Raw genomic sequence first — 26,359 nt, forward strand, 5'->3', positions numbered from 1 at the left:
TTCAAACACACATTCTCTCCCTCAGAAGCATTCTCCGGCTCACGCCCAATCACATCTTCGCCAGCACATGAACCCGTCATCCATCCATCTCATCGTCTTCTTCACAATGTCTGAATGTCTGATCCGTCTCGCTGACTGACTCGGGGAAGGATTAAGCTCAGTGCTGCTGACAGTTACACTGGTGTGTGATGTAGAGAAGCGGGTTAGTGGGGCTCTGTGCTTTTACTCCAGGCAAATCTAGCGACAGAAACCCCTCGATCAACAGCTCATCACAATCACACGTCGGCTCAGTCTTTGATTTATATACCGATTTAATGCAAGAAGTGAAAAATACTACAATACAGCCTTACATGAATGAAAAACACTATTCTGCCTTCGTTTTATGGTTCTTCATTTAGAAAATAGATATGAAACAAAAAGCAATTGTTTTGAAAATGCAGTGTGTTTTCAAATCAGTCATTTAAAAGAGTATATCAATGATTTCTCAGAAGTGTTTTATGACATCATTTTTTCACAATATGGATATTATACCCAGCTCTATTCCGAATCATGACCCAGGTTTCGGTTTCGTTTTTAACATATTACACCATGACTAATTGCATTACAGGCCAAATAATGCATCCTCATTAAAAACAAAAATCCTGTTTGGTGTTTATCCAATCCAACGGGAAACTGAGCTGGCTGAAACAGTACATGCTGGTGTTTAGGCTGGGGATGCTGGCGGTTAGGCTGACCTCTCCTTGGCTTCTGCTTCATAACCAAACACACTGTGATTCCTATCAGCTCTTTATGGCGACGCCAGTAACGGCTAACGGTGTATTCTGATGCCAAAAACACAGCTGTGGGTTGAGAAGGTGCTGATAACACGTTCCCTGACTGCACAAGGTCTCATTTGAAATGCGGATGCCAAGCTGGAATTACACCAGCAATGAGAAAACGATCTTTGCTGTACCATGTACTACAAACCTGCTCGATTTCTCCACAGACTTTTCCAGAACATTCTTCAGCAGAGTTTAAACTGTTGAACCAAGCAACTACGAGGTGTTTCATGAACTCAGGAAAAAAATTCTCAAAAAAGGCTGTGAGATCCAGATACAGTGCCCACAATGCATTGTGAATGATGTCAATGAATCACTTTCCCTACACTATGCGATGAATCATGACCTTAGGGAAATTATTTCAAATCAAAAAACTGGGAAAAGTCTCTACTGTTCCCATAATATACTGAAAATCTTGCCAGTTTCTACTAATATGTGGCGTCATGTATTTCACCAGACTTCTCAGATTATAATTATTGGCCTCCTAGTGATTCTAAAGAGATATTTTCAACAAATGATGGACCAATCCCAGAAGGCAAGATAACGTGATGTCGATTCAATTGCCCTGTTTCCATGGTTACAGCGACATCTTTGATTAGTCGGTGTCGCTTTGTGATCTTTTTTTTTTTTTTTTTCCCCTAAGAGATGGCTGACATCAGCAAAAAACTGGTGGATCAGATTCCAGAGGGGAAAAAAAGAAATGTTTTTTAACTGGAAATGCTTACATATAAAGGGATATACTGGCACTTTCTTCTGTTAGTATTGATTTTAATGATATATATACTTTATATTTTATTATATTTGTAACACGATTTTGGTGCGAAAGCTGTGGTTTTGTTCAAGTCCTGTTTTTAGCTATGTATTGAGTACTTAAGTTTAACCTTCTAAAGCGTAGTAGTTTTTAAATAAAAAATATCTACTGGATCTCGATATTGATACTCAGGGTTTCAGGAACAGTATCTGAAAAGAAAAAATGGTGTTGTGCTACGTCTGATATTTTTATTTAAATAATCTTGACATCAGGCTGAACTGTAGCTTCCATCTTGTATCTAAGCGCAAGTCATGCTAAAAATAAAATTCTCTATGGCAAAAAAAAAAAAAAAAAAAAAAAAAAAGAGAGAGAGATTTTTACTTCCTGAACCTCACTACTGAGCTCTATTGCATAATAAGTGTATAAAGAATACAGCTCGTGTATAAAACTGAGATGCTTTAACACTTCTGAGTTAGTCTATTCCCCTGGTTATAATGCCTAATGTTTGATTCCAAGCGGATGACTAACTTGTTTAGTGTTCAAGAAAAATCTGGATATGACAAACTCTGGGTCTAAACCATCAATTGTACAGCACAGTGCTACTGTTGCAAGAGGAAACTGGATTACAACATCCTGTTTCTTATGATTTTAAACGGTAGGTTTAAAATGCAGGCACACTGGTATGATCTCTTCTCTTGTACATTTCCTTCATACTCAATTTATTTAACTGAACAGCCTCCATATCCATATAAACCATGAGCAGAACAAGCTTCGACGGTTTTCTAACACCGAGTCTGGGGAGTAAATTAAAACACATCTATCTAAAAATAAAAGCCCGTCTTGTGCAACCAGAACATGCATCCTGCTCGGCTTTTGTGCAGCTTGCAGCTGAAGTATTTGGGTCAGTCACACAGCTAATTTGTTTACCATAGCTGGCAAGTCTGTGCAGAAATTTCACACCCGCTGCTTTTTCCTGGATGAGCTGGAATGCTGAATATGTTCATACTTGGCCTTGTGATATAGTGCAGGACGCAGCATCCTCACAGATACGAGCAATCGGTTTTATAGACGGCTCTCAACTCTGTATGATCTTTATTTAAACCCAGCTGAATATGACATTTATATGACAGAACAGTGGACAAAACAAAACTGGGCGGCCGGGATGAGCAGATTTAGTGTCCGGGATGTTCGTTTTTAATTTGTAGGTTTAAAACAAAGAAAGAAAATAAAAAAAAAAAACCTACACCTTATTGACTTTCACAAAACAAGTCACCTTCTCGATGCCATACCATCAGCTTGAGCTGCTCGTGATGAATCCCATCCCAAGGTTCAGCAACAAATCGGCCACGAAGCAACCTGGCTGATGCTAGAACTGTTTTTACTAGTCGGATTAATCAGCGTGTAGAAGATCTTTCTTGAATCAGGAACTCACAGGTAGGTGGAAACAAAACACCTGCTATAACTCACCTTGCATTTTAACATAACCAAGAAAATAAAGATGTTTGGCAGAATATCTTTCACTTGTATATATTAGTAGCTTACTATCTTACTTATCTTAACTAGCTAGCCATTTTACCTACCAGCTTTTAGGCACTGTTTGCACACTTGTCAAAGCCAAAACATCACTGTTCATCAATTTTCCAAGTTGATTTATCGCTGTTAAACACATTCACAAGCTCTGTTAAATCTTTCCACCGTCGTCGTGATTGTCATCATAAATATTTACTAAACCAGAAGTAAAGTACTAAACCAGAAAATCCAGAAGACTGGTACGAAAAAGACCTTTGAAGACTATGTGGGAGGTTTTTAAAATCTAAACACTCACTGTAATTGGAAAACCAGTTAGTGTTAGTACTCAGTGGTTTAGAATAGTACACACGTATGTGATGAGAGACAAAGCGCTAGTTTCTTAGTTGTTTGCAGGCACTATGTCACACTGCGCTATATTATACTGACCCCAGTGTTTACGTTGGTGTTGCACCACGTGGAGCGTTGTGTTAATTTCTGAGAACGTGCAAAGTCAAGGCTCCAAAAGACTGCAGGATATTCGCGGCAGTCGTCTTGCGTACGTGTTAAAAACAAGTACAGTCCAGCTTTAATGGATTTATGACTCGTCCATCTCCAGAGAAAACCAGAAAACAGAGGCTCTAGCAGTGTGAAAGGTTCCTGTGTTGTACAATTGTACAATTTCAGCTCCTTGCTCCAGATGATTGCTAAATAATCTTTTGATTTCAATGAGGAGCTTCAGACATCTTCGAATTTACACTGTGCAGAAAAAACAGGTGTACGGAGAAAAATCTCAAATGAAGACGCAATTAACAAAGACATACACCAAGTGAACGCTGATGTTTTTGGAATGGCATTAGCTAAGCTGATGTTAATAGGCAATGGTTTGATCCAATCCAAATTAGCAATTAAATAAAGCTGTTACTGTGGCAAATTAACACTTTAACTTTTTACCTATTTTTATTTATTTAATTTTTTTACATTTTACTGCCTCAAGAACATGGCTAAAATAGTTTTCCTTCCTTCCTTCTGTGATCATGAACAGAAAGTAACACCAAGCGTGTGCTGTGTAAATGCTACTTTATATCACAAAGAGCCTTCAGATGAGGTAAATGATAAGTGCCAGACGTTTCAGCACAAGCTTTCAGAGCAGTGCCAATACAAAGCTAAACCATTTGTGTCAAACTCGATTCATCTACTTACACTGCTGCACGTCTAAAGCTCATATTACACAGTGGGTGAAAAAAAAATGGGGGAAAGGCCCATCCTTTTGCGGCACAGTTCCCTCAAAAATCATTAACTGTAAAATGAGAATAATGGTAGTAATTAGAGGCCGGCGCGCGTGTTCGCTGTTTCTCCTAACAGGTGCGTCTTGGACCAGAGCACAAATTTGTGAATGATGTCAGTCGGTTAGTGCTGATCGAGGATCAGATTCTGTCCTTCCCAGAATAATGACCGTAAAGAAGCTAAAAGGTAAAACCGATCCACAGCTGGCACTACTGATCAGAGATGCTTTCTTTGCATGCATCCAGTACAATCTGGTAGACATTCACAGGGACAAGGCACTTGTTTTCTCTCACAACCTACTTCTCTCTTGCTTTACTCTCATCCAGCCACACTCAAGACTCCAGCCCTCACTCAAATAGCTACATCTTACATGCATGCAATATCATGAACATGTTGAATGTTCTGGAGCTGATTTGCCAAATCAAATTTCAAAATCCCTGAAAAATTAGTCATTAAAAAATGCATGTATCGCTGATAAAAAATGGGAAAGGAAAGGAAAGGAAAGAAGAAAATAGAGAAAGGAAAGGTTAAAAAAAAAAAAAAAGAAAAAAAAGGAAAGAAAAGCGCTGCTTTAAGGTATAAAACCTCCATGAACTATTGTACATGTACAGCTCATCGGTTCCAAATATTATATAAGCCAGCGCTGCTCACTTTTTAAAGGACACACTTGAGTGCTTTATCTAGACGTGAGTAATATGAGACATGAGTAATGCCAGTTTTGATCGCCCTTTTAAAGAAAGACGATGTTTGAACACAGTTTACTCTCGACCGCTCCGTTGTCTTAGACCTGACTAACTGACTGATTATCGATTATGGTTCAAGTGCACTGATGTTTACATCTCAGGTGTGTGACCAGCTGACAGAAATTAAACTTGATGAATGTGCAGCGTAAACCTCTGGACAGGTTTAAAATACTAAAATCTGTTGAGGAAATCACTCCAGTGACAAACTTTAACAACTCCATCAAGTTAACATGCACAGGTTCAGGAAAATACATATGAAATGAAACGAATGAATGAAATGAAAATGAAACTCATTCACCAGCTATGGACTTCTGGAGCTAAAAATTTCTATTCCCCTCACACAAGTGTGTGTGTGTCTCTCTCCATATTGTTTTTGTTCTCTCTTTTCTAACAGCTACTAGGCAGCAAGTTAGCAGACAGTAAATAGACCTGAACTTTGCTCCTACCATCTTGGCAACAACAGAATGTCTCTTAAACAGGCCTGCTCAACGACTATAAGGCAAATTTGGAAGTGGAAAAAAAAAAAAGCCTTAATCTCTGATTTGACCCCAGATGGCCTTCGGTTCCTATCAATTACCCATGCAAAACCTGAACAGCTGTGTACGAGTTTCCTGTTATTCAGAGGATTTGGTTAAAACTTGCTATAAACACTAGAGCGCAAAACATAACAGTATAAATAGATGAAAGAGGAGAAAAAGCAACCTTCAAAACAACCAGCTAGAAATGTCAGTAGTTTGACTAAGAGACAGCACGCAAAATTCATGTTTCATGTTTGCAGAGTTTAGTCCTTGAATTGAACCCTGGTGCGTTCTCGCTCTTGGTTGTGGTTTCATCAGTAATCACACTTTCTTAGAACCAAAACAATACCTTTGAGAACATCTGAGCAATGTGGTCTTGGATCAGTTCTAATTAGAACTCTAGAAATGTTTGATTGCACGTAGAGAAAGCGATTCGACTCTGAATCAACTCGCCTGCAGGAAGTGAATCGATTCGCCTGCAGGAAGTGAATCCATCACGCTGTGAGTTTTGGGTTGCAGCATATTTTGTTTTTTTTTTTTTTTTTTCCAGAGCTGTAGTGCCACAGAAACACCACGAGTTCTAGAGATTTAGCCCAATAAACAAAAAGAGACGATAAAACCACGGATGCAATACACAACACAAAATGAGTTACTGAATGATATAATTAGCTAATCATTTCTCCGTGTTCTGCGCGCTTGGGGGATTTTTGTGATATTTAGCACTTTGCAAAGCTTTGTTTGTTTTTTTTTTTCTTTTTCCAGCTCTGCACGTCTCATTAACAGATCAAAGACTTTTGAGAACACATTTTCAGCCCTAAACACACACTGGTGAATGTTTTATTTCCTGCTTTTTGGTTTATTCGATTATTTGCGGAGTGAAATCCAGCCAGACAGCAATGAATCAAAAGTATATGCCATAGATAAGAAAAAAAAAAATGATGAGAAGCAGCTCTTACTTGATCAGACTCTTCTGCTTTTCTCTGGGAGACTTGATGATGCGGGCGCTTTTGCAGCCCTTCTTCCCTCTGGATTTAGAGGATCCCGCTCTGTGCTTGTGCAAGTCGGAGGAGCTGGGGAAACTCTCGGGGCTCATGACACGCGGGATGTTCTTCTCGCCCCGCTCGCGCGCCCTGGCGATGGCCTCCGAGATGATGCGGTTGGCCTTCTGCTGTTTGTCTTCCAGCGACGACGCCTCCATCTGCTGCGGCCGCTTGGGGACGCGCTTCTCCGAGGAGGACGAGTGCGAGGACGAAGACGAGGAAGACGAAGACGAGGAGGAGGAGGAGGAAGAAGAGGAGGAGCTGCTCTTCATCGGCGGGCTGAGCAGCCGGGCCTGGTTGCTTGAACCATTAGTGTTTTTCGGAGGCTTGACGGGGGAACAAAAAAATAAGAAGAAAGGAGATTGAGTGAATGTGTTTACATGCATCCTAAAGACAGCACACAGTTAAAAATCTTCATTTAAATGCACGTTGCATGTAATATTTAAATGTTAACAATTACTGCATGTAAGTGAGCATCAGTCTGTCATAAATGATAACAGCCTCAGCAAAAACATGCTCTATATTTCATTATACAAATTTTAAAAAATAAGGAAAGACAACAAAATTGTGTCCCGCATCGTTTATCGTTCATAGGAAGAGAAAAGAAGGAAATAGGAAAGGAAAGGAAACAGGAAAGAAAGTATAGCAGAAGGGAAGGGGAAGGGAAGTAAAAAGGAAGGGAAGGAAAAGGAAGGAAATAGGAAGTCAAAGAAAGGGAAAGATGTGAAAGGATGAGAAGAGAAGGGAAGGGAATGAAAAAGGAAAGGAAGTACAGAGGAAGGGAAGGGAAGGAAACAGGAAGGGAAGGGAAGAGTATGGAAAGTAACCAGAAAAGAAGGAAAGGAGAAGGTAAGGAACAATGATACTACCACTATGTTTTAATGTCTACATTGAAAGGAAAAGGAAGAAAACAATGATTTAATACAGTACAAAGCACAATGTCACAATGTCTGCAATATCACTGAAACATGTATTGTGATGTAATTTATTACAATATCAGTATTCATCATATTGCCCAGCCTTAAATGTGCACCATACAGAGAACTTTGCCATTTTCCCACCTGCAGAGAACAGCCCAAAAAGAACACAGTGTTCCTTTCACTAATCAAATTCAGCATAAGCCTGCTGTAGTGTACGTGAGCTGCGTTTACACAAACACACACTCATTCTTGTAAGGGAATTTGATACAGGTAGGCGAACTATGATGTACAGCAGTACAGAAAGGACAGTCCCAATCAGGTACACTTTATACGTCATAGAGCGAAATTAATTCCTGTAATATGTTTATTTTCCCTACGTGCAGTCGGAGCAACAGGCTCACACAGCACGAGGATTAATCTTCACTCCATGGGATTTAGATTTTAGACTTCCCGGCTATTCTAGACTCGACCTAACTCGGATCATAAAACTCCAGGGTGCAATGCTGTCCCGCTGTGGAGGAGTTTAAATCCAAGACCTCGTTCATTCCGGCAGCGGTGTGCTGTGGCGCTTGGAGATGCCACCCACACACTCCGCTTGAAAACAAGGGAAATCCTCCATGTTTTTTTTTTTTCTCCTCAGACTCTCCAGGCTAAGTGATACAGCTTGTTCTCTCTGGAACACACACTAAAGCCTGTGCATGTTGCTGAGCGGGAATAACATGTACACACATGCTCACTACTCATGTTAGCAGGTTGAGATTTTCACAGAATGATAACTACAACATTACAGTTTTACGAGTTAAGCGACTATTTAAAAAACAGACGCCCGGGATGAGAATTAAAGGTAAAGTCTCTCCATGCCTACCTACACACGTGTATATATAAACATGACAAAATAACAGAAGGACAAAAACAGATCACATCTTCTGAATGTTCTTTTTTTCCTATTTTTCTCAGAATTACTTTTCCATTAAATTACCAGTATTTATTCCGTTGTTTTTATAAGCCAAAAGAGAGCATAGCTGCCAGGAAAGGTGTGCTCTGGGGAAAATAAAAATTAGGAAGGCAATTTGCAGCGGCGCTTAGGCTAAATTAGACAGTTGTTTCGTTAGTCCTGGTCACCAGTGCTGTGTTTTTTCTCTGAGAGTTTAAAACAGTAGTGGTCCAAACACAGCCAAAAGCCTTAGCCGGACAGCATTAAACGTACACAAGGTCCTGGAGTACTTTCCTATTTTAAAAATGATCCTCGGTTGTTTTATTTTCGTCCGGCTCGGCCGTGTCGGTGTTTTTCTCCGTCCGATCATTTTAGTCCAGATACACATGTCCGTGATTTTTCTATGCAGATGATGGGGAAAAAAATTGTTTGTTCTGCTGCAACTTGCCGTATTTAATCCCATAGTGCATATCAGTGCCCCTCCCTCAGATATTAACCACTTTCCGAATTGTGAAACATAAAATGTATGTTTCTTATGTATGTTTCGTGATTATTATTATTTGGTTGGCTTTTTTTAATGAATTTTTTTTTTTTTTGTTAATTTAAAAACCTTGGTTCGCCCCATACTGCAGTAAGAGCCAGCGTCTCTTCTCTACTCCAGCGCCTCTTCGACCACTCGGACGTCATGATGTGAATGGAGCATGAACATAAGACCACATGACGCAAACGTCCAGGCGGTATAAAATATAACCCGCTAGAAACTCACTGCTTCTTCTGTGGTTATTTCATAGCTGTCCAGACGTGAGAGTTTTATCATTGAGGAGACGTGTCAAAAATTTATCACAGATATCACGGTCACAAACGAAGAAGAAACGGAGGATGCTGTAGTATGACTTAAAAGGAATTCAGAGGAAAAGGGGGCATCACAGCTGGAGACAAAACGGAGGAGAACCTCAGGAGGAAAAAAAATAAAAATTAAAAAACAAGAAGTTCGCAGTAGACTGATATGTATTTTAATGTCTTTTGAAACAGCTAACGGTGTGGTAACTGTCCGATCATACACCATGACTAACCGTGAAACCATGACGCTGTAACAACCCTAATGTGCGCGCACACACACACACACACACACCTATGTGAACTGCAGTCATTTCATTAACTTGACCACCAGACACCAATTCAAACATCCAGTTTCACACAGTTCATGGTAGGGAAGGGCGATATAACAAGAATTTTATATTTAATAAATAAATAAATAAATAAATGCAAACCTATCAAAAAATACATATATATTTCCAATGATACTTACATAAATAAATTAATTATCCAAATAAAGAAGCAGAAATAAAACAACAGGTAAAACAATAACGTCCAGTCGGCTACTTATTACCCTGAGGATCGACCGAGTTTCTCACCTGAGCGTTACAAAACTCCCAAGATGGCGAGATTTATTATGATATCAGTTTCATATAATCATATCAAGCATTTTCAAAAACAGAACCAAAATTCTGATTTGTATTGGCTTTACCCTGTTCACTCGACAGCTTCTTCCACACACACACACACACACACACATTTACGAGAATTTAACAGCGATTAATTTAAGTGGGAACACAACCCAGAGAGGTGACGTGGCCATCTACCGTTACGAGATCTAGGGAAGTTATGAAGAGAGCTCATGTGTGAACAAAAGCCGATATTACATATATATTATATATTACCAGGACATCTTTTGAAGTGACAAGAAGAAAAAGAAGAAGAGCTAAAGGAATGGGAGCGATACAAAACATGTCGAGGATGAAATAAACGATACACTCGAATTGAAAGGTGAATTAGACCTAAAATCTACTGATTTGGCCATGAGGAAAAAAATAACAATAAGATTACATTCATAATGTCTTCAGTTTGAAAACGCCGTAACTGTGCTCGCTTTTTGCATCTGCTGAGACTACATTATTTGGGGGTTGATGGGTGAGATGTTGGGGGGAGAAGAAAAGAAAAGAAAGAAAAAAAAAACAGACAGACAGACGGCACGTCAGCCATTCCAGCATGAATAATACAGTCAGCAGCATGCCCCGGCCTGCTACACGATCATAACGTGAATTATACATGACTGCCTTTATTTCATTACACACACACACACACACACACACACACAGAGAGAGAGAGAGAGGGGGGGAGAGAGAGAGCTTAGAGAAGGGAAAAGAGACCAGGGGAGCACCTATAAACACACACACACACACACACACACACACACACACATCCCCATCTGAGACGAACTCTGGTTCTGATTCGTGCTTTTATTCCTGGACGTTAAAATAAAGAGAACTATCTAGAAGCAGAGAAACAATAAGAGGGGGAGGAGGAGGAGAGAAAATAAACACTAATTCATGTGGAGGATAAACATGGCCTGCATAAGGCGAGTCACGTGACTCTGACTCTCTCTCTCTCTCTCTCTCTCTCTCTCTCTCTCTCTCTCTCTCTCACACACACACACACACACACACAGAGAGAAAGAGAGAGAGTCATTAATCCATTTTAGGGAAAATTTGAGCAGGAAAGAAAGGATAAAATGGGATGTGAAATAACAGGAGAGGGAGGGAGGAGGAAGGAGGGAGGAAGTGAGGGAGTTAACTGGAAAATGAAAAAGGGAATGGGACGGAGATAGAGAGAATGCACCAAAGTGGGAGCACTGCAGCTGTGTAATACATCTATAAATAACTGAAATTACAGGCTGCCAGCACTGCAGTGATTTCAGCCTCTCTCGTCCTGCGAGTGCGGCCTGTGAAAAGCCGGAAAAAGCAAACACAAACCCTTTATAACGCTTTATAACACACAGGACTGCAAACGCACGCGGGACTCTCCGATGAATGATACACTGCTCTCACACTACATTAGCACATTAGCTAACAGAAATACATGGATACCGAGAGAAAGAGAGAGAGAAAGACAGCCAGAAAGAGAAAGAGAGAGCGAGAGAAAGGGGAAGGGGTGGGGAAGAACAGAAGAAGTGATGGGGGGATAAAGGGGGGAAAAGCAAAACTCACCCCTAGCCTGCCACCCCGAGGCCTGGCTAACGCTAACGCGCTTGTGCTAATGCTAACGCTAATGCTACATTGACGAGGCGCCATGCAGGCGCGAAGCGGAACAGCTTAGCGCAAGATGGCGGCCATCGAGCGAGTCTGCAGCGCGAGCCCACCGCTCTCGCGCTCTCTTTCTACGTATCTATCCATCTATCCATCTGTCCATCAGTTGCCGCTTCGTATACAAGCACTCACCCGTCCTCTCGGTCTCTTCACCGCCGACATCTTGTTGTCTTTCCCGGTTTTTTTTTTCCTTCCTCTGTCTTCCAGCCGCCTCACAAAAAAAAGTCTTGTCCTTCCGCCGGGTTTTTTGTCTCTCCGCTACACGCGCTCGCTCGCGCCCTCCCTCTCTCTCTCTCTCTCTCCCCCTCTCTCTCTTTCCCTCCCCCAGCAGGTCTCTTCACCTCCTCCTTCTCCTCGCCGGCCTTCGTGCAGTCACACTTCTTTACAACCGCAGAAAAACGAGGAAGCGAAGGAATTAAAAGAGAGGAGGAACAACAACAACACTTAACAGCGCCGCACTCATCCGCCACTCTTTCATTCTGCCGCGTGCGGCTCCGCTCGGTCTCGCGCTTCTCTCTCTCTCTTTCTCTCTCTTTCTCTCTCTTTTCTCTCTCTCTCTCTTTTCTTCGCCTTCACACACGGCCTGCACTTTCACAGTCCACCACTTCTTCCTCCTTTTTTTTCACATCTCGGATAAGAACAAAAAAAAAAAAAGAAAAACGATCGCTGCTCCACCTTGTACACACAAAGAAACGGTATTTATGCACGTCCTTTTTTTCTTCCTTCTCCTCCTTTTCCGTCGCTCCTGTCCTCTGTGGCGAGCTGCGGCGCGCGCGCGCAAAACGGAGCAAAGCGAAAAAGGCGACGCATCAAAATGCATCAGCGTGAATATTAGAGATGTCGTTAAAAATTCTCTCTCTCTCTCTCTCTCTCTCTCTCTCTCTGTGCGAGCGCGTGGGCCAGCAGAGGGGGCTAGCATCGCCATTATGGCATTAACGTCCACAAATTAACCCTAAATATACTGGATTGCATCTTATACATCTATCCTGCGTTATTATCTTCCCTTCAGAATGCGTGCATTTAACACAAAATGAGATCATTATTAAGTATTACACCTCCATCCCTCCATCCACCATTCTCCTGTAGATCATCTACTGTAGCTCTTCTACTGTAGATCATCTACTGTAGTTCTTCTGCTGTAGATCATCTAGTGTAGCTCGTCTACTGTAGATGAACTACTGCTTCTCTTCTACTGCTGCTCATCTACTATAGCTCTTCTACTGTAGATTAGATCACCTACTGTAGATCATCTGCTATTCATCTACTGTAGCTCTTCTACTGCCTCTCATCTACTGTAGCTCTTCTGCTGTAGATCATCTACTGTAGCTCATCTACTGTAGATCATCTACTGCTTCTCATCTACTGTAGATCATCTACTATAGCTCTTCTACTGTAGCTCTTCTACTGCTATTCATCTACTGTAGCTCTTCTACTGCTTCTCTTCAACTGTAGCTCTTCTACAGTAGATCATCTACTGCTTCTCATCTACTGTAGATCATCTACTGTAGATCATCTACTATAGCTCTTCTACTGTAGATCATCTACTATAGCTCTTCTACTGTAGATCATCTACTGTAGCTCTTCTACTGTAGCTCTTCTACTGTAGCTCTTCTACTGCTATTCATCTACTGTAGCTCTTCTACTGCTTCTCTTCAACTGTAGCTCTTCTACAGTAGATCATCTACTGTTTCTCATCTGTTCATCTGTTGCTGTGCACAATCTGTCAGCTCTCTCTACTCTGTCCATCAGACCACAACTGACCGGATGTGCGATGGCCTGGGAAAATATGCAGTGCATTTTCAATACAGACAAAACACTTGTCTAAAATAAACACCAGGTGCTTGGGGGGAAGCTGCCACATGTCCGTGTTAGTTAAGATGAGGGCTGAGTGATATGACCATATAATATCATTATTGTGATAAATTATCACAGTGCACATTTCTGAGATACTGCATTTGTGTGTGTATTGTGATATCATTATACATTTAGTGTGTTTTTTTTTTTTAAATAACTGGAAGCAGATTTGATAAAGTTTTCTACTGTTCTGAGTATTTAAAATTGTAAAAATGTATTTGTAGACAAAAAAGTATAATCATAAACGTTTTAAAGGTTTATTTCTAAATGCAACACTACAGTTTTGCTGGCAGTTTGTTAGGAAACCGTGATGCATATTGTGTATAGTAGAAATGTCTTTAATTATCGTGATATGAATTTATTTATTTATTTATTTTTTTAATCATTTCATCCACCCCTAGTTAAGATATAGACACCACTAGAAATATAAAGATATAGAAAACTATTCTAGGAAAACGAGCAATGAATTAAGAAATAAAACAGACAGGTGGCAGCTTTTTTCCCCCCAAAGCACCTGGTGCTTAACCGTAAATCACCGCATATAAGTGCACCCCGGACTGACCATGCTGTTGGAACGTGTCTGCGCTGACCGGTGCAGAAGAGCAACCAGCGTTTTAATCACTTTCCAATTATCATTATCATTAAAATTATTTGTAAAGCGTTAAATTTGACACTGGCCTTTTTGGGCTCCAGAGTGGAGTGACAGAAAAGCATTTGAGCTATTTTTCAAATCTCGGAGCCATCCGTCCGTGACCAGAAATCTAAGAGAGCAAAACTGGCCGCACTCTCAAGGTGGAAGGGGTGTTATATTCTCTCTCCCTTATCAATCACAGCAGCACTAGCCAATTATGGGCATTTGTGAGCTCATGTATGTGGAAGAGGGCAGATAGTGATTTTGTCAGAGTGTGTTACGCTGCCCTGTGGTGCAGCATGAGCAGCAGTTCGAAAAGATGCGGTTGGCTGGTTTCACGTGTCTCGGAAGCATGGTGTTAGCCTTCGCCCTGTCGTACGATAGGGGGAAGCTGGCTGGTAGGTGGGTGAGAGAAGAGAACAGGAAGCAAATCAGAAGAAAGCTCATTTTGTCGAGTAGGAGCTATTTTTGACCACAAGGAGGCAGGCCTTCCAGGGGAGGCAATTTTCAAAACACCTACACAACTGTCAATCATCCCAGATTCATTATGTTGATCGGCTCATCTGATGTTTTTATTGGGGGGAAAAATAAGACTGCTCTTTTCGCATATTTTTAAGTGATCACACTAATCAATGTACTACAAAGTTAAAATGCGGAGCTCCTATGCAAAATGCGTAAAGGTCGGCAGGTCTGGGTAAGTATTTTTTCATTTTTTAGTAAAAGGTTTCAGAGATGTTATGCAGTGGATGGGGCTTATTATATTTCTGTTTTAATATGAGCCATCCACACTGTCTGTCTTTTCATTTTCTGCCCTCGAGTGGACATGACCATGTTACATGCAAGTATGAAGGCAGGCACCTACGCGACCGTCCACACTCGATGCCTTGATATGTTCACAGATACACGGATGTATAAGTATAAATCAGGCCTTACACACCCTACCTTGTTGGATCACACTGTACGTGTAAGGTAGGTGTAGAGAATAAAGCATATATTTCTCCATGCACCACTTGTGTTCGTCGTCTTCCAACCTTCATCAGGGTTACTTTCTGATCACATTACTGCTGCTGCTATTTTGTTTTTGGCATTGAGGTGTTTAAAAATCCCAGTAGCACTGCTGTAAATGATATTAGCTTCCAATAAGCTAAGCACTGTGTTTTTGCAAAGTAGTATCTTTATACACACTCCCAAATGACCCATAACCATTAATGGTCCGAATGAATTCTAGGAAAACTCGATCACATGACGCAGCATTTGGGATACAGTGTAGGCCCAGAACAGATAACGTGATTGCCAGGGAATCAGTCAAATTATACACAAGTAGGTCATTTTTCAGTGAATCAACCACACATGACTGGTCTTGGTGGAAATTAATGTCTTTTTTGTGCAGTCAGAAATAGTACCAAATTCAGACATATGTCATGATGGTTCAATCAATCTTGGCTAGTTATTAAAGATATGATTAATTAAAAAAAAAATGATGATAAATTTTTGCAGGAACATATTTAGGACAGAGATAACGGGTCCCTTATACACTCTATAGAGTGGGAGTGTAATGAAGTTAAGAAGTAGAGCTACACGTAAACAAGTAGAAGTTACTAATTTGTTTGCCTGAAGTATCCGTAAAATATACTTCAAACAGGAAGGAAGCTATTGAAGAAAAACTATTTCAGACACTTGACCTTGCTATGACCTTGACCCTGTTTGGATCAGGTCCAAAATCTAATCAGTTCATCTTATGGTTACAAAGATAACTCCATATAAATCCTACATTCCCCCTCTAGTTTTTGTGATATATTGTGGTAATGAGTATAGTGGACAGACAGACAGATGGATGGACAGATGCACGGACATACAGACATCCAGAAAACATAATACATCCACCACCTAGTGGCAGAAGCATAGAAAATAACAAGCTTTTTATACAGAATAATGTTGTAATCGACACAAAACATGTCTGAATCGAAGAAAAGCATGCCAAAAGAATCACAACAGCAGTAACATGTATTCACATTAAATATAAAAAGCTTAAACATAAAGAAAATAAAGTAGGAAAGAAAGAAAGTGGAAATAGAAGAAAGAAAGAAATGTTCACCAAAGGGGGAAAAACAGATACACATATGGTTCACACACACACACTTACATACAGAGTGAAAGAGTGTGTGTGTGTGTTTGTGTGTGTGGCAGTAATGTGCTGGCAGTGAGCAGCAGGGGGAACAGACACATGCTGACACAATCACGTGGCCCAAATGGCACAGGCTCCATGGCAACCAAACAGTTAATATGCAAATGAGATGAAGTAGCTGTGCTCTGAAAGGGGGAGGGGTTTAGCTAAAAGGGGCAGGGCTGTCTCAAAATCTGAATAGTTATCTGACCAGAGAGAGATAGAGAGAGAGCCAGAGACAGGAACAGAGAGAGACAGATGGAAACAGTGAGAGACAGAAAGAGAGAGAGAGAGAGAGAGAGAGAGAGAATGAACTCTCGTACATTAGTGTTTTCACAAGCAAAATCTTGCTTTCACTTTCCAATTCTCCGAAGTCGATTAGAAATGAATAAACTGGGAGAAATTCTATTACAGATCAATCATATCATTACCAAAAAAGTAAAACAGAACCTTAACAAAAATACATGTACACACCAGTCTGTGAGATGTGTGTTAATGTATGGTTCATACTGATATTCTTATGAAATGTAAGACAGCTGTGCCTTACAAAGAATGTACATGTCCCTTACACCAGAGACTACGGTTCACATGGTTTCTCCCATTTCTACTAGAAATATTTGCTCTGATATGAACATACATACAACAATGGCGTTATCAGAGGATATACGGTGTGCTAGTTAACCTAATATAGATTACGGTGTCATGGGCTGCAGGAGAAAGATTAGGCTCCATAATTAGGACTGGAGCTGTGGGCTAATGTGGAGTTATAGTCTGCTGAGAAGAGCTACAGAGAGAGAGAGAGAGAGAGAGAGAGAGACAGAGAGACAGAGAGACATAGAAAAAGAGAGGGAGAGAGATGAGCACAATCTGATTAATGAAACAGGACATGATGTGTAGCAGTGTTTCCTGAACCCATTAAACATGGCAGCAGCTATTAATGACCCATAGACGACAGAACACTGGCAACCCAAGCCCCCTAGCGAGGCCCTTTCCATCACACACACAAACACACACACACAAACACACGGAGAGTGGAGTATCGGCTAGCACAGCTCTCTAGAGAGCCCCTTTCCAACATATGTGTACACACACACGTACATTTGCCTTACTCTCTTTGTGAGAACCTTCCAGTGATATAATTATTAATGCAGATAATTAATGCTAAACCTCCACCTAAAGCTAACTCGAACCCGAACAGCGAAAAAGAAATATTTTGGCTCTTTTATTTATTTTATTTTATTTAAAATTTATAAAGCTTTATTTATTTTATAAAGCTGCAGTTTTGTTTTTAAAAAAGACATTTTCCTTGAAAATGTGCACACAAAGTCAAAACTGTCAGATAGTCCTCTCCTTGTGGGGACACTTGGTCCTCACCAAGATATAAACACACACACACATACACACGGTAGAGCACCAGTAAGCACAATGCTCAGTTCTCCCGAGAGGCCTTTCCAACATATGCACATGCACACGAGTTGCGCATCGGCTAGCTTGGCTCCCTGAAGACTCTTGCTCCATCATATGCGTACACACACACACACACAGACGTGCCTATCTCTATGACTTCAAACAGGGTTTCAGATGGCTACAGCACTGCTTAGCTTAGCATTTAACACACTTTATTCATCTCACCAGCTAATTCCCAAAACCTTCATGCGCCAAACTTGCTGTGTTGACGAAGATGAAATCACAAACAGAAGTGCAGTCATCCACGCACTCACGCTACGGGGGATTCCAAAGCATAAATGTTCAACTAACGGACACTTCCAGGGATTCTTTGCACTGTTTTAAGTCTGAATGGAAAAGAAAGGGTGCCTGTCAAGGACTGGATTTCAGTGTAGGTCAAATTCGAGAGTGGACCTCATTAATGTTACATTTTTTTGATTCATTTATCTTTAGTAACTGCTTTATCCTGGTCAGGGTCATGGTGGATCCGGTGTCTATGAATGTGAGGCAGGAATGCTGAGATGCTCTTTCACACCTAGAGGCAATCTGGAGTCACCAATCCACTTAGTGGGAGGTAAGAGGAAACAGGTGTATCTGGATGAAACATGGTGAGAATGTGAAACTAGAGCTCCAACGGAGTAACCGTGAGGCACAGAGATGACCTGCAGTGACACAGTGTCCTTCTACATGACATTTAAAATCCCTGTGACTTGGCTTCTTAGCTGTGATTTGATTCTGTATGTTGATGAATTTCCTTCTGAAACAAGAAGTCAGAGTGCAATCATGTTGAACTGCTTTGACTGACTTGCATGACAGAAATAGCGTTTGAGATACACCACACCCCTGCCGAATCTAAACAAACCTGACGGTAGCTTAGCAGGCTAGCAAAATTTGGAAAACAGTGAAAAGATTAACTTTGACCCCATACAAATTCCACTCTCTTGAAAAAGAATAAACTCCAACCATTTTTTCCTTAAAAAGCGATGGTTGGAAAAGGAAACAGAGTGTGGGAAGACGCACGGCCAAAAATGCGCAGATGAACAATGTTTACTGCCAACAATCAAAGAACTAATGAGCTACTACTGTAAAACAAGACCCCGTCTCTGGGGGCGGGACATACATGTTTCTAGAGAGCTTTTAACTGGACGATCATGAAGTTGTCACCTAGGCTTTCGATGAGAATATCTCCAAAACTAGTTTTTGTGATTTTTTTTTTTTTTCAGATATTGGGGGGTTCCCAACTATTTTTATAGGCCATACGTCATGATGAATTGCGCTAGAAGAAAAATCTATAGTCTATATCATACTAGTAGTGAACTCATAAAAAAAAAATAAAAAGTGAATTATACTGGTGTATATGACTCACATGTGCTGGAGCTGAACCTTCTGGATCATAGATGTGATTAAAAAAAAAAAAAAGGTAAATGTGTATAAGATAAATGTATTTTTGTGGGACGGGGCAAACCAGTCAGTGATATTGATGGCTAACGGTTTTGAATTGCAAGAACAGTCATCTCGACTCCTTCTCTGTCACTTATGAAACAGCCCTATATCCGTCCCGCAGAGTTAGCGATATTTATAGTAATCATCCGAAAAAGATTTCCTTCCATGGTCAGAACATTCACAATGCTATACCCACATCTGCCTCAACTAGAAAACAGTAATTTGTTTTGTTTTGTTTTTTTAAATTGAACTACTAGCTCAAAATATCACTCATCACACGTTATCCTTTTTCTAAATTAATGGGTGTCAATACTTCTGAACGGCACTGCAAGCAGAGTTAAATAGCAGCCTGGCATGTTTGCCTATTTGATTTTTTTCCACTTCCTGTAGCGAGAGCAAACAGGTGCCCGTGGGATCTACATGTAGGCACACACCCCACGCTCCACTTATCACAGTGAGATCACCATCTCTTTCGACTCACAGGAGTTTCTGAACCACGCATGCAAATGTGCCGAGTCACCGGAGGCCAAAACATATTTCAGTCATACGCAGTGGAGCAGCACTGAAAGCAGCGCTTGTTCTTTTTCACAGGGAACGTTCACCCACCTGTGACCTTCTGTGACTTTCTGTGAACTTCTATATCGATTTAACACAGCGCAGTTGAATTCTCGAATCTGATTGGCCACAAGGTGTTGATTCATTTTCTATAATAGCAGCTCTGACAATAGTTCTGGTTGTAAATCACATCACGTGGATTTGCGTTTTTCTGATATGTTTAATGTTTCTATAACAACAACGAATTCACAGGGACTAGTGTGGTGGACAATCCACATAATCTAAAATTGTTTTCACACGTTTTAAAATGTATTTATATTTTCAGACTCTGCCGTTTGCGCACGGAGTTCGGTATGATTGCGTGAAAAGTGTAAAAAGCTCTTTTCGAGCCTTATCCAGCTTGCATGAAAGTATGGAAAAGCGGAGTTGATCCATGGTTTGGAACGAATTCTTCTCTGATTGTGAGCCCCGCCCATAAACGAGCCCAGAATCGGTGTGGACTCACAGATTCATGTGAAAATGCCCTAAGTCTAATAATAAACATGCTGCTATTTAATAAAGAAAACATATGATTAACGTTTTCTGTGAGGAGACGTTTCTTTAACATTTTTGGAAGGAGTCTCCAGTGTCAGAGGTAAAGCTGTAACTTTACATTTTCCGAGCCTGAGGACTGAGGACTTCGCGCTTTCTTGGTTTCTCGGTATCAAGCTACACGTTTATGATCTTTTATGTTCTTTAAGAGCCTCTGATGGAGCGGCTGTTTATAGCTGCTGTGGCGTAAGTGATAACAGGAATTTACATATCATTAAATGTAATTATAAAAAGTATGACATGTAATCATGTAGCGGTATATATAATCATTTTGTGCTTAATAAAATTTGCGTCATAATTTATGGACTGCAGAAGTTGAGTGGCAAGCCGATCCGTCATCTTTCTCTTTTGACACTCTAGTGTTTATTTTTTTATACAACAAACTTAACATGAATTGTTTTAATCGGCTATCAAAAGCAGTAATTCAGTAATGGCAGTTAACAAATTTTGCTTTGTCTGAAATGATTGAAAGCATCAGCTGTGATGTGTGAACAGGATATTCAGTGATTTTTAAAAATAACTTTCCGAGAATGTCGTTAAATCTTGAAGTGCCGTTAAATGTTGGTAAATCATTGAGTCAAAGTTCACATTTGACTCATAACACAAAACAGAAAAAAAAACAGGTCACTGTAATGAACTCAGACTTTTGGACACACAACTTTACCTACACTATATTGTAATGAGCATCTAGTACTGCTGAGTGCAAAAGTTTTCGCCCCCTGCCATAGTTTTTCCAATGGTAAAAATGCAAATACATCTCTATTTTACAATTACAGTTTATCTACAAATATAAATAATACTAACAAGTTGGACATGAAATTTAGGGTCCCATAACAGTCCGATAAACAAACAAAAACAAACAGGTAAACAAATAAATAAACAGATTTTTAAAAAATAATAGCTAAATGTTTTGTTGGTGTACAATAAATTTGAACTTCTTCTGTTGTAAGGGAACGCAAACTTTTGCACTCAACAGCACACTCTAAAAACTGATTATGGCCTTATGTAGCTTTTACAAATGGATATAATGTCCAAGTTATGTTTGTAAATTTACATATTTTTATTTAATGGGTCAAACAAAAACCCAGCTTTATTTACCTTTTTACTATTTATTGAAACATATTTTACATTATTTTATATATTTTCAATTAAATGCCCTTAATTTAAATATGCTGATCTAAGGATTATATTTTTTTCAGTGTAACTACACAACACCATAAAGCTATAAATTCCCTATGATCAAAAGTCTGTCCACGGTCTTACTTAAGGCTGTTTTTTAGGAAAATATAAGATGTAAAATCATCTCCAAATAATTGAAAACATCACTATAATTATCCTAATTTGTGTTCTTCTCAATGCAGAATGTCTTTGGTATATCTTTACAAACTACATAAACTTAAAAGTAAAATGAAATTAAATTTAAAAATCTATTTTTGTACCAGACTCCATTGAACACATGAGCTTTTTTTTTTTTCAGATAGAAGAAAGGTTTTTTTTACACCTCTGAAATCACCTGCATATCATGCAGCCGTCCTAAACTGTGTAAATTTTGTACATATCAAAGAATATTGCTATATTGATAAAAAAATATCTATAATTTATCATTTTTTGTGATCAACATAAAATATTTTAGACTTCTACGTTAGCAATTTTTGTTACAATTTTTTGTTTCAGGTATAATGATCGGTTTCATCCTTTACATACTTACGATATTCCAACAGACAGACAATCCATTTACTTTTAAATTAATCTGAGCATGAAAGGGTTAAAATGGAAAGACTTTTAGAATAATTATTATTATTAATTATTAAGTGTTTTGACTGCAGATGAGAATTCCATCCAGTTTGTATGAAATGATTTCAAAAATAAATAAAACATGATATCTTCTAAAATGCTTCTAATTCAAAATTAAAGCAGATCCTGTCTTAAGTATTTTAATTATTGGGGGTGGATCCTGAAAATTCATACTGTAGGGTCCACACACACACACACACACACACACACACACATACATACACATACACACAGAGTTATCAAGGTTTAATATTCAGTCCTAAAATTAACTAACTTTGCTTCCTTTTTCAATAGTTAGAAAAAAACAACCTCCATTTTGTGCCTCACTCTGAGTAAAATATTAACACATAAAATGGAAGACACTGGAAGAACAAGTAGGACGACAGGTAGGAAATATGGCAGCATTACACTTTAACATGCTTCATGCTAGACGAGTGCTTTTTAATGTGTATTGTTAATTTCTGTAAACAAAACCCAGCACCATGACACGAAGTATGGCAACCAACAAAAACTCCAGCTACTACCTGAAAAACCTGTCGACTGTGTGACCAATCGGTGAGCGACTCTCGTGCACGCACACGCGCACACACTCACTTTAGCACCTGGCAGTAACAGGTCATGACACAAAGATATGAAATATCATACACAAAACAGTGCCAAGTGTTTTTGAACCTTAAAATGTGACAGCCATATACATACACACAAATATATATATATATATATATATATATATATATATATATATATATATATATATACATACATACATACATACATTATATATATATATATATATATATATATATATATATATATATAAATATATATATATATATATATATATACACGCATACATACATATATAATCAAGTTATTACCTCACAACACACACACACACGTCAATATAAAATCTGAGATGAGATTTTACACTCAGACCAAAGTTACATAACTTGCTGCCATGTGTGTATTATCGCTCTGGTGTGTGAGGGGTTAAAATGCTGTGATGGAAGGACGCCAAGTTGTCTCATCGCCCAAAACGTCTGCCGTCTTTCCCTCCTCCTCTCAAATGCACTAAATCCAGCCGGCTAACACACACACGTACATATACGCGTACACACACACACACACACACACAAACACACAGAGCTAAAAAAAAAAAAACTAATAAACTAATATAAAGTAGTTAAAATCGTCACAGAAAAACATAAAAAGTTTTTGCCGTTGGATTTTAACCTACTGTTCAGTTTGATCTGGCTCCGTTCCCACGTGCCCTAGTGTGGTCCAACGCCAAGTCAACTTGCCCCTCCTTCTCCCCTTTCTCTCTCTCTCTCTCTCTCTCTTTCTCTTCCTCCCTCCTCTTCCGTTCCCAACATACTCTTCTACACCACTTCCTGTTGATCTTTAACCCTGCAGGCTCCTCCCAGTGTTCTTCACCTACAACAGATCTCAGATCAGCAGTTTCCCACCCATTACAAATTACTATCTATGAACCAGACACACACACACACACACAGCAGCAGGGGTGTGTGTGTTTGTGTGTGTGTGTGTCTGACAGAGTGTCACGTTACAGTTCTGGTCTCTGGTCTTCGCCTGTCAGGCTGAGTGAGTTATATAAACCTCACTGTGACAGGGTCAGGAAGCAACAAAGCCAGCGATTCAACACAAGCCTCACACACACGTCAACAGGCACATAAACACCCAGATCGCATGCACACAACAAGTTCTCCGCACTTCACACAGCTTAAGTGGGAGGGGGAAAAAACTCAAGTTGGAATCAGTGAAGCGTAAAAAAGAGGCACCTGCAGGTTTTTCCCCCTTTTGCTCCCTCACACACACACACACACACACACACACATACACACACAGCTATCAGAAAAGTGGGGTGCATACATAATCTACGATCTGGAATCACAATTTCATGAATCACAATTTCTAACTCTAAGAAAGAAACCAGCATAGATTTTAATTCAACTTGGGCTGTGGCTGAACGATGGATGGCAATAATTCCACAGCAACAGCAACAATAAAAATAAATAATAATTGTATATTACGATATAATGTACCACATATAGTATACAACAGCACAGGTAAATTCTCAAATCTGATTGGTTGTAAGTGTTGATTACTTTTCTATAACAGCAGCTCTGAAAGTAGTTCCGGCTATAAGGCAAATCACAGGTTTATATTTATGCGCTCGTTTTAATACGGTATGAAATGTTACGTTACAAAGAAAAACAGATAATTGTTGATATGATGATGTTTTCTTTAAGGAGATGTTTAGTTTACATTTATGGAAGGAGTCTCCAGTGTCAAAGCTTTGTACGGGAAAGTCCTCAGGACTTTGATATTTGCACCTCCTCAGTAAGTAGACAAGCGCTGTAGCTGGTGAGGAAATGACTGTTTATAGCTGCTTTAAGTCATAATGTGAATGTTCCATGTCTATAAATGGATAAAGTGTACAACACGGCATTCATTAGTAAATAAAACATTTTTGAATGTAAGACGTGCTGTTGTTGGAAAATAACTAACTTCGTAACTCATTACACCACCCTGTCGTTGATTATTAGCAACATGACCTGAAGTTAACAGACAAGATTTCAGTTAATTTCTAACTTTACAACTAATGGTTCCAACGGCTTCTGTTGCTAAGGGGCGGTGCCAGAAAGTGCTTGGCCCCCTTAATCGCTGATTGCCGCTATATTTTTCCTATAACAGCATACCTTAAAGTATTCTATTCCTTACATGAATAAACCTGGCTTCAAATTAAGCTGTAGTGCTCTTTCAAAAGGTTTGGAAAATGAATAATTAAAAAAATAAAAAAATAAAAAATAAATCAAACTGTTGCTGAAGTGCATCTCGCTAGCGACCTCCAACTTAATCATGCCAATAAGATGACATGACATGTTTACCTCTACGACCACAGACAAGACACAAGAGACAAGTTGCATGCTCTGAAAATCAAAACACGAGTCTGGTCTTGATTCTGAAAGACATTTCACTTCACAGTTGTGAAAAGATTATATCAACACTACAGTTGATGTGGCAGGGCTAAACCTCAGAGGTTCTAGCTTGTAGCTTATAAGCAATGTGACATTACAAAATCCTGTCACCTGCAGCACTTAACTGCTTATAAAAATGATGGATACGAAATGTGATTGCCTTCCCTGGCACGGCTGATGTTCCGTATTGACCTGTTTCAGTCACATGATTTATTTCTAGTAGCCACTGTATTTATGACCATTGGCAGGTAACCAATTGCGGAACATTCAAAAATGAAAAACTTTCAGCATTAGTTTTTAATCCACAATCCGTCTTCGTACACCAGCCAGAGGCTGAGGGCTTTAAAGAGTATAGAACCCTAGCAGTGCTTCGTCGCTAGATGGGTTGGTAAAACAAGATGTAGTATTTGAAAGATAAAAAACTTGATGTCATCTCTAGTTAGGTAAGCAAACAGCAGTATCACTTCACCAAAGTTTATAAATAGAAACAAAACTTTCTAGTGATGTTATATGCAAGCTAAAATTAGCCAGTGAACTATGTAGCCTAGGTAGATATGGCCTTTACGCATGGTAAAGCAACAAACAACAGCATAAAACAGCATTTGTACTCATCTGTCACAGACAAATGGTTAGATAATTTGTTTAGCATGACATATATAGCTACAACATAGCCAATGTAACTAGCCAGCCAACTTACCTGATATCCGATTTTTCTTGCCTGAGTGCTGCTGAGATTGTTCGGTCATTTGTAATGGAGTCAAATCATCTATATCATATATCATATATCATATATATCATATATTTGATGGCTATTGTCTCATCCCACAGCTCACCACATCAAAGTCATGTTGACTCTGGTCAGAATCTTCTGTTGTAAATATGGCAATGCGGTCATACAGTGATGTCACATGAAACAGATCAAGATTGACCGCTGAGAGGACACTTTGTTAACACTCACTGTCAACATAATAGGGACAGATTCACCACATTCCTAAAATCGCCATTCATACATAGACGAATAATCGTGTTTGTGTGTCAAGTTATATAACAAATTAGCATAGCTCACTGTCTCTATATTTTACAAGCTCCCTCGAGAACACTGGGTATATGGCAATATTGTAGGAGATCAGATATAAACAGAAAAACTGTGATGGTTGATATGGTGCCATTATCTGTGAGGAGATGTTTATTTAACATTTAAGGAAGGAGTCTCCAGTGT

The 26,359-nt window shown here is 39.5% G+C and overlaps 1 protein-coding gene across 8 annotated transcripts in view; it reads right to left on the bottom strand.

Moving 5' to 3' along the window:
• The window catches only part of chd9 (chromodomain helicase DNA binding protein 9), an 86,133-nt gene that overhangs the window by 41,904 nt on the left and 17,870 nt on the right, over positions 1-26,359 (bottom strand). For 6 of the 8 annotated variants that reach the window (XM_053229613.1, XM_053229615.1, XM_053229614.1 and 3 more), the window contains exon 3: positions 6,580-6,989. In XM_053229613.1, the coding sequence (XP_053085588.1) occupies positions 6,580-6,989 (410 nt within the window). Of the gene's footprint in view, positions 1-6,579; positions 6,990-11,795; positions 13,024-23,378; positions 23,515-26,359 lie in introns of those variants that run through there. The other 2 variants (XM_053229617.1, XM_053229616.1) reach the window with 2 other exon arrangements.

Source organism: Pangasianodon hypophthalmus, chromosome 25, assembly GCF_027358585.1.
Source record: "Pangasianodon hypophthalmus isolate fPanHyp1 chromosome 25, fPanHyp1.pri, whole genome shotgun sequence".
Taxonomy (NCBI): domain Eukaryota; kingdom Metazoa; phylum Chordata; class Actinopteri; order Siluriformes; family Pangasiidae; genus Pangasianodon; species Pangasianodon hypophthalmus.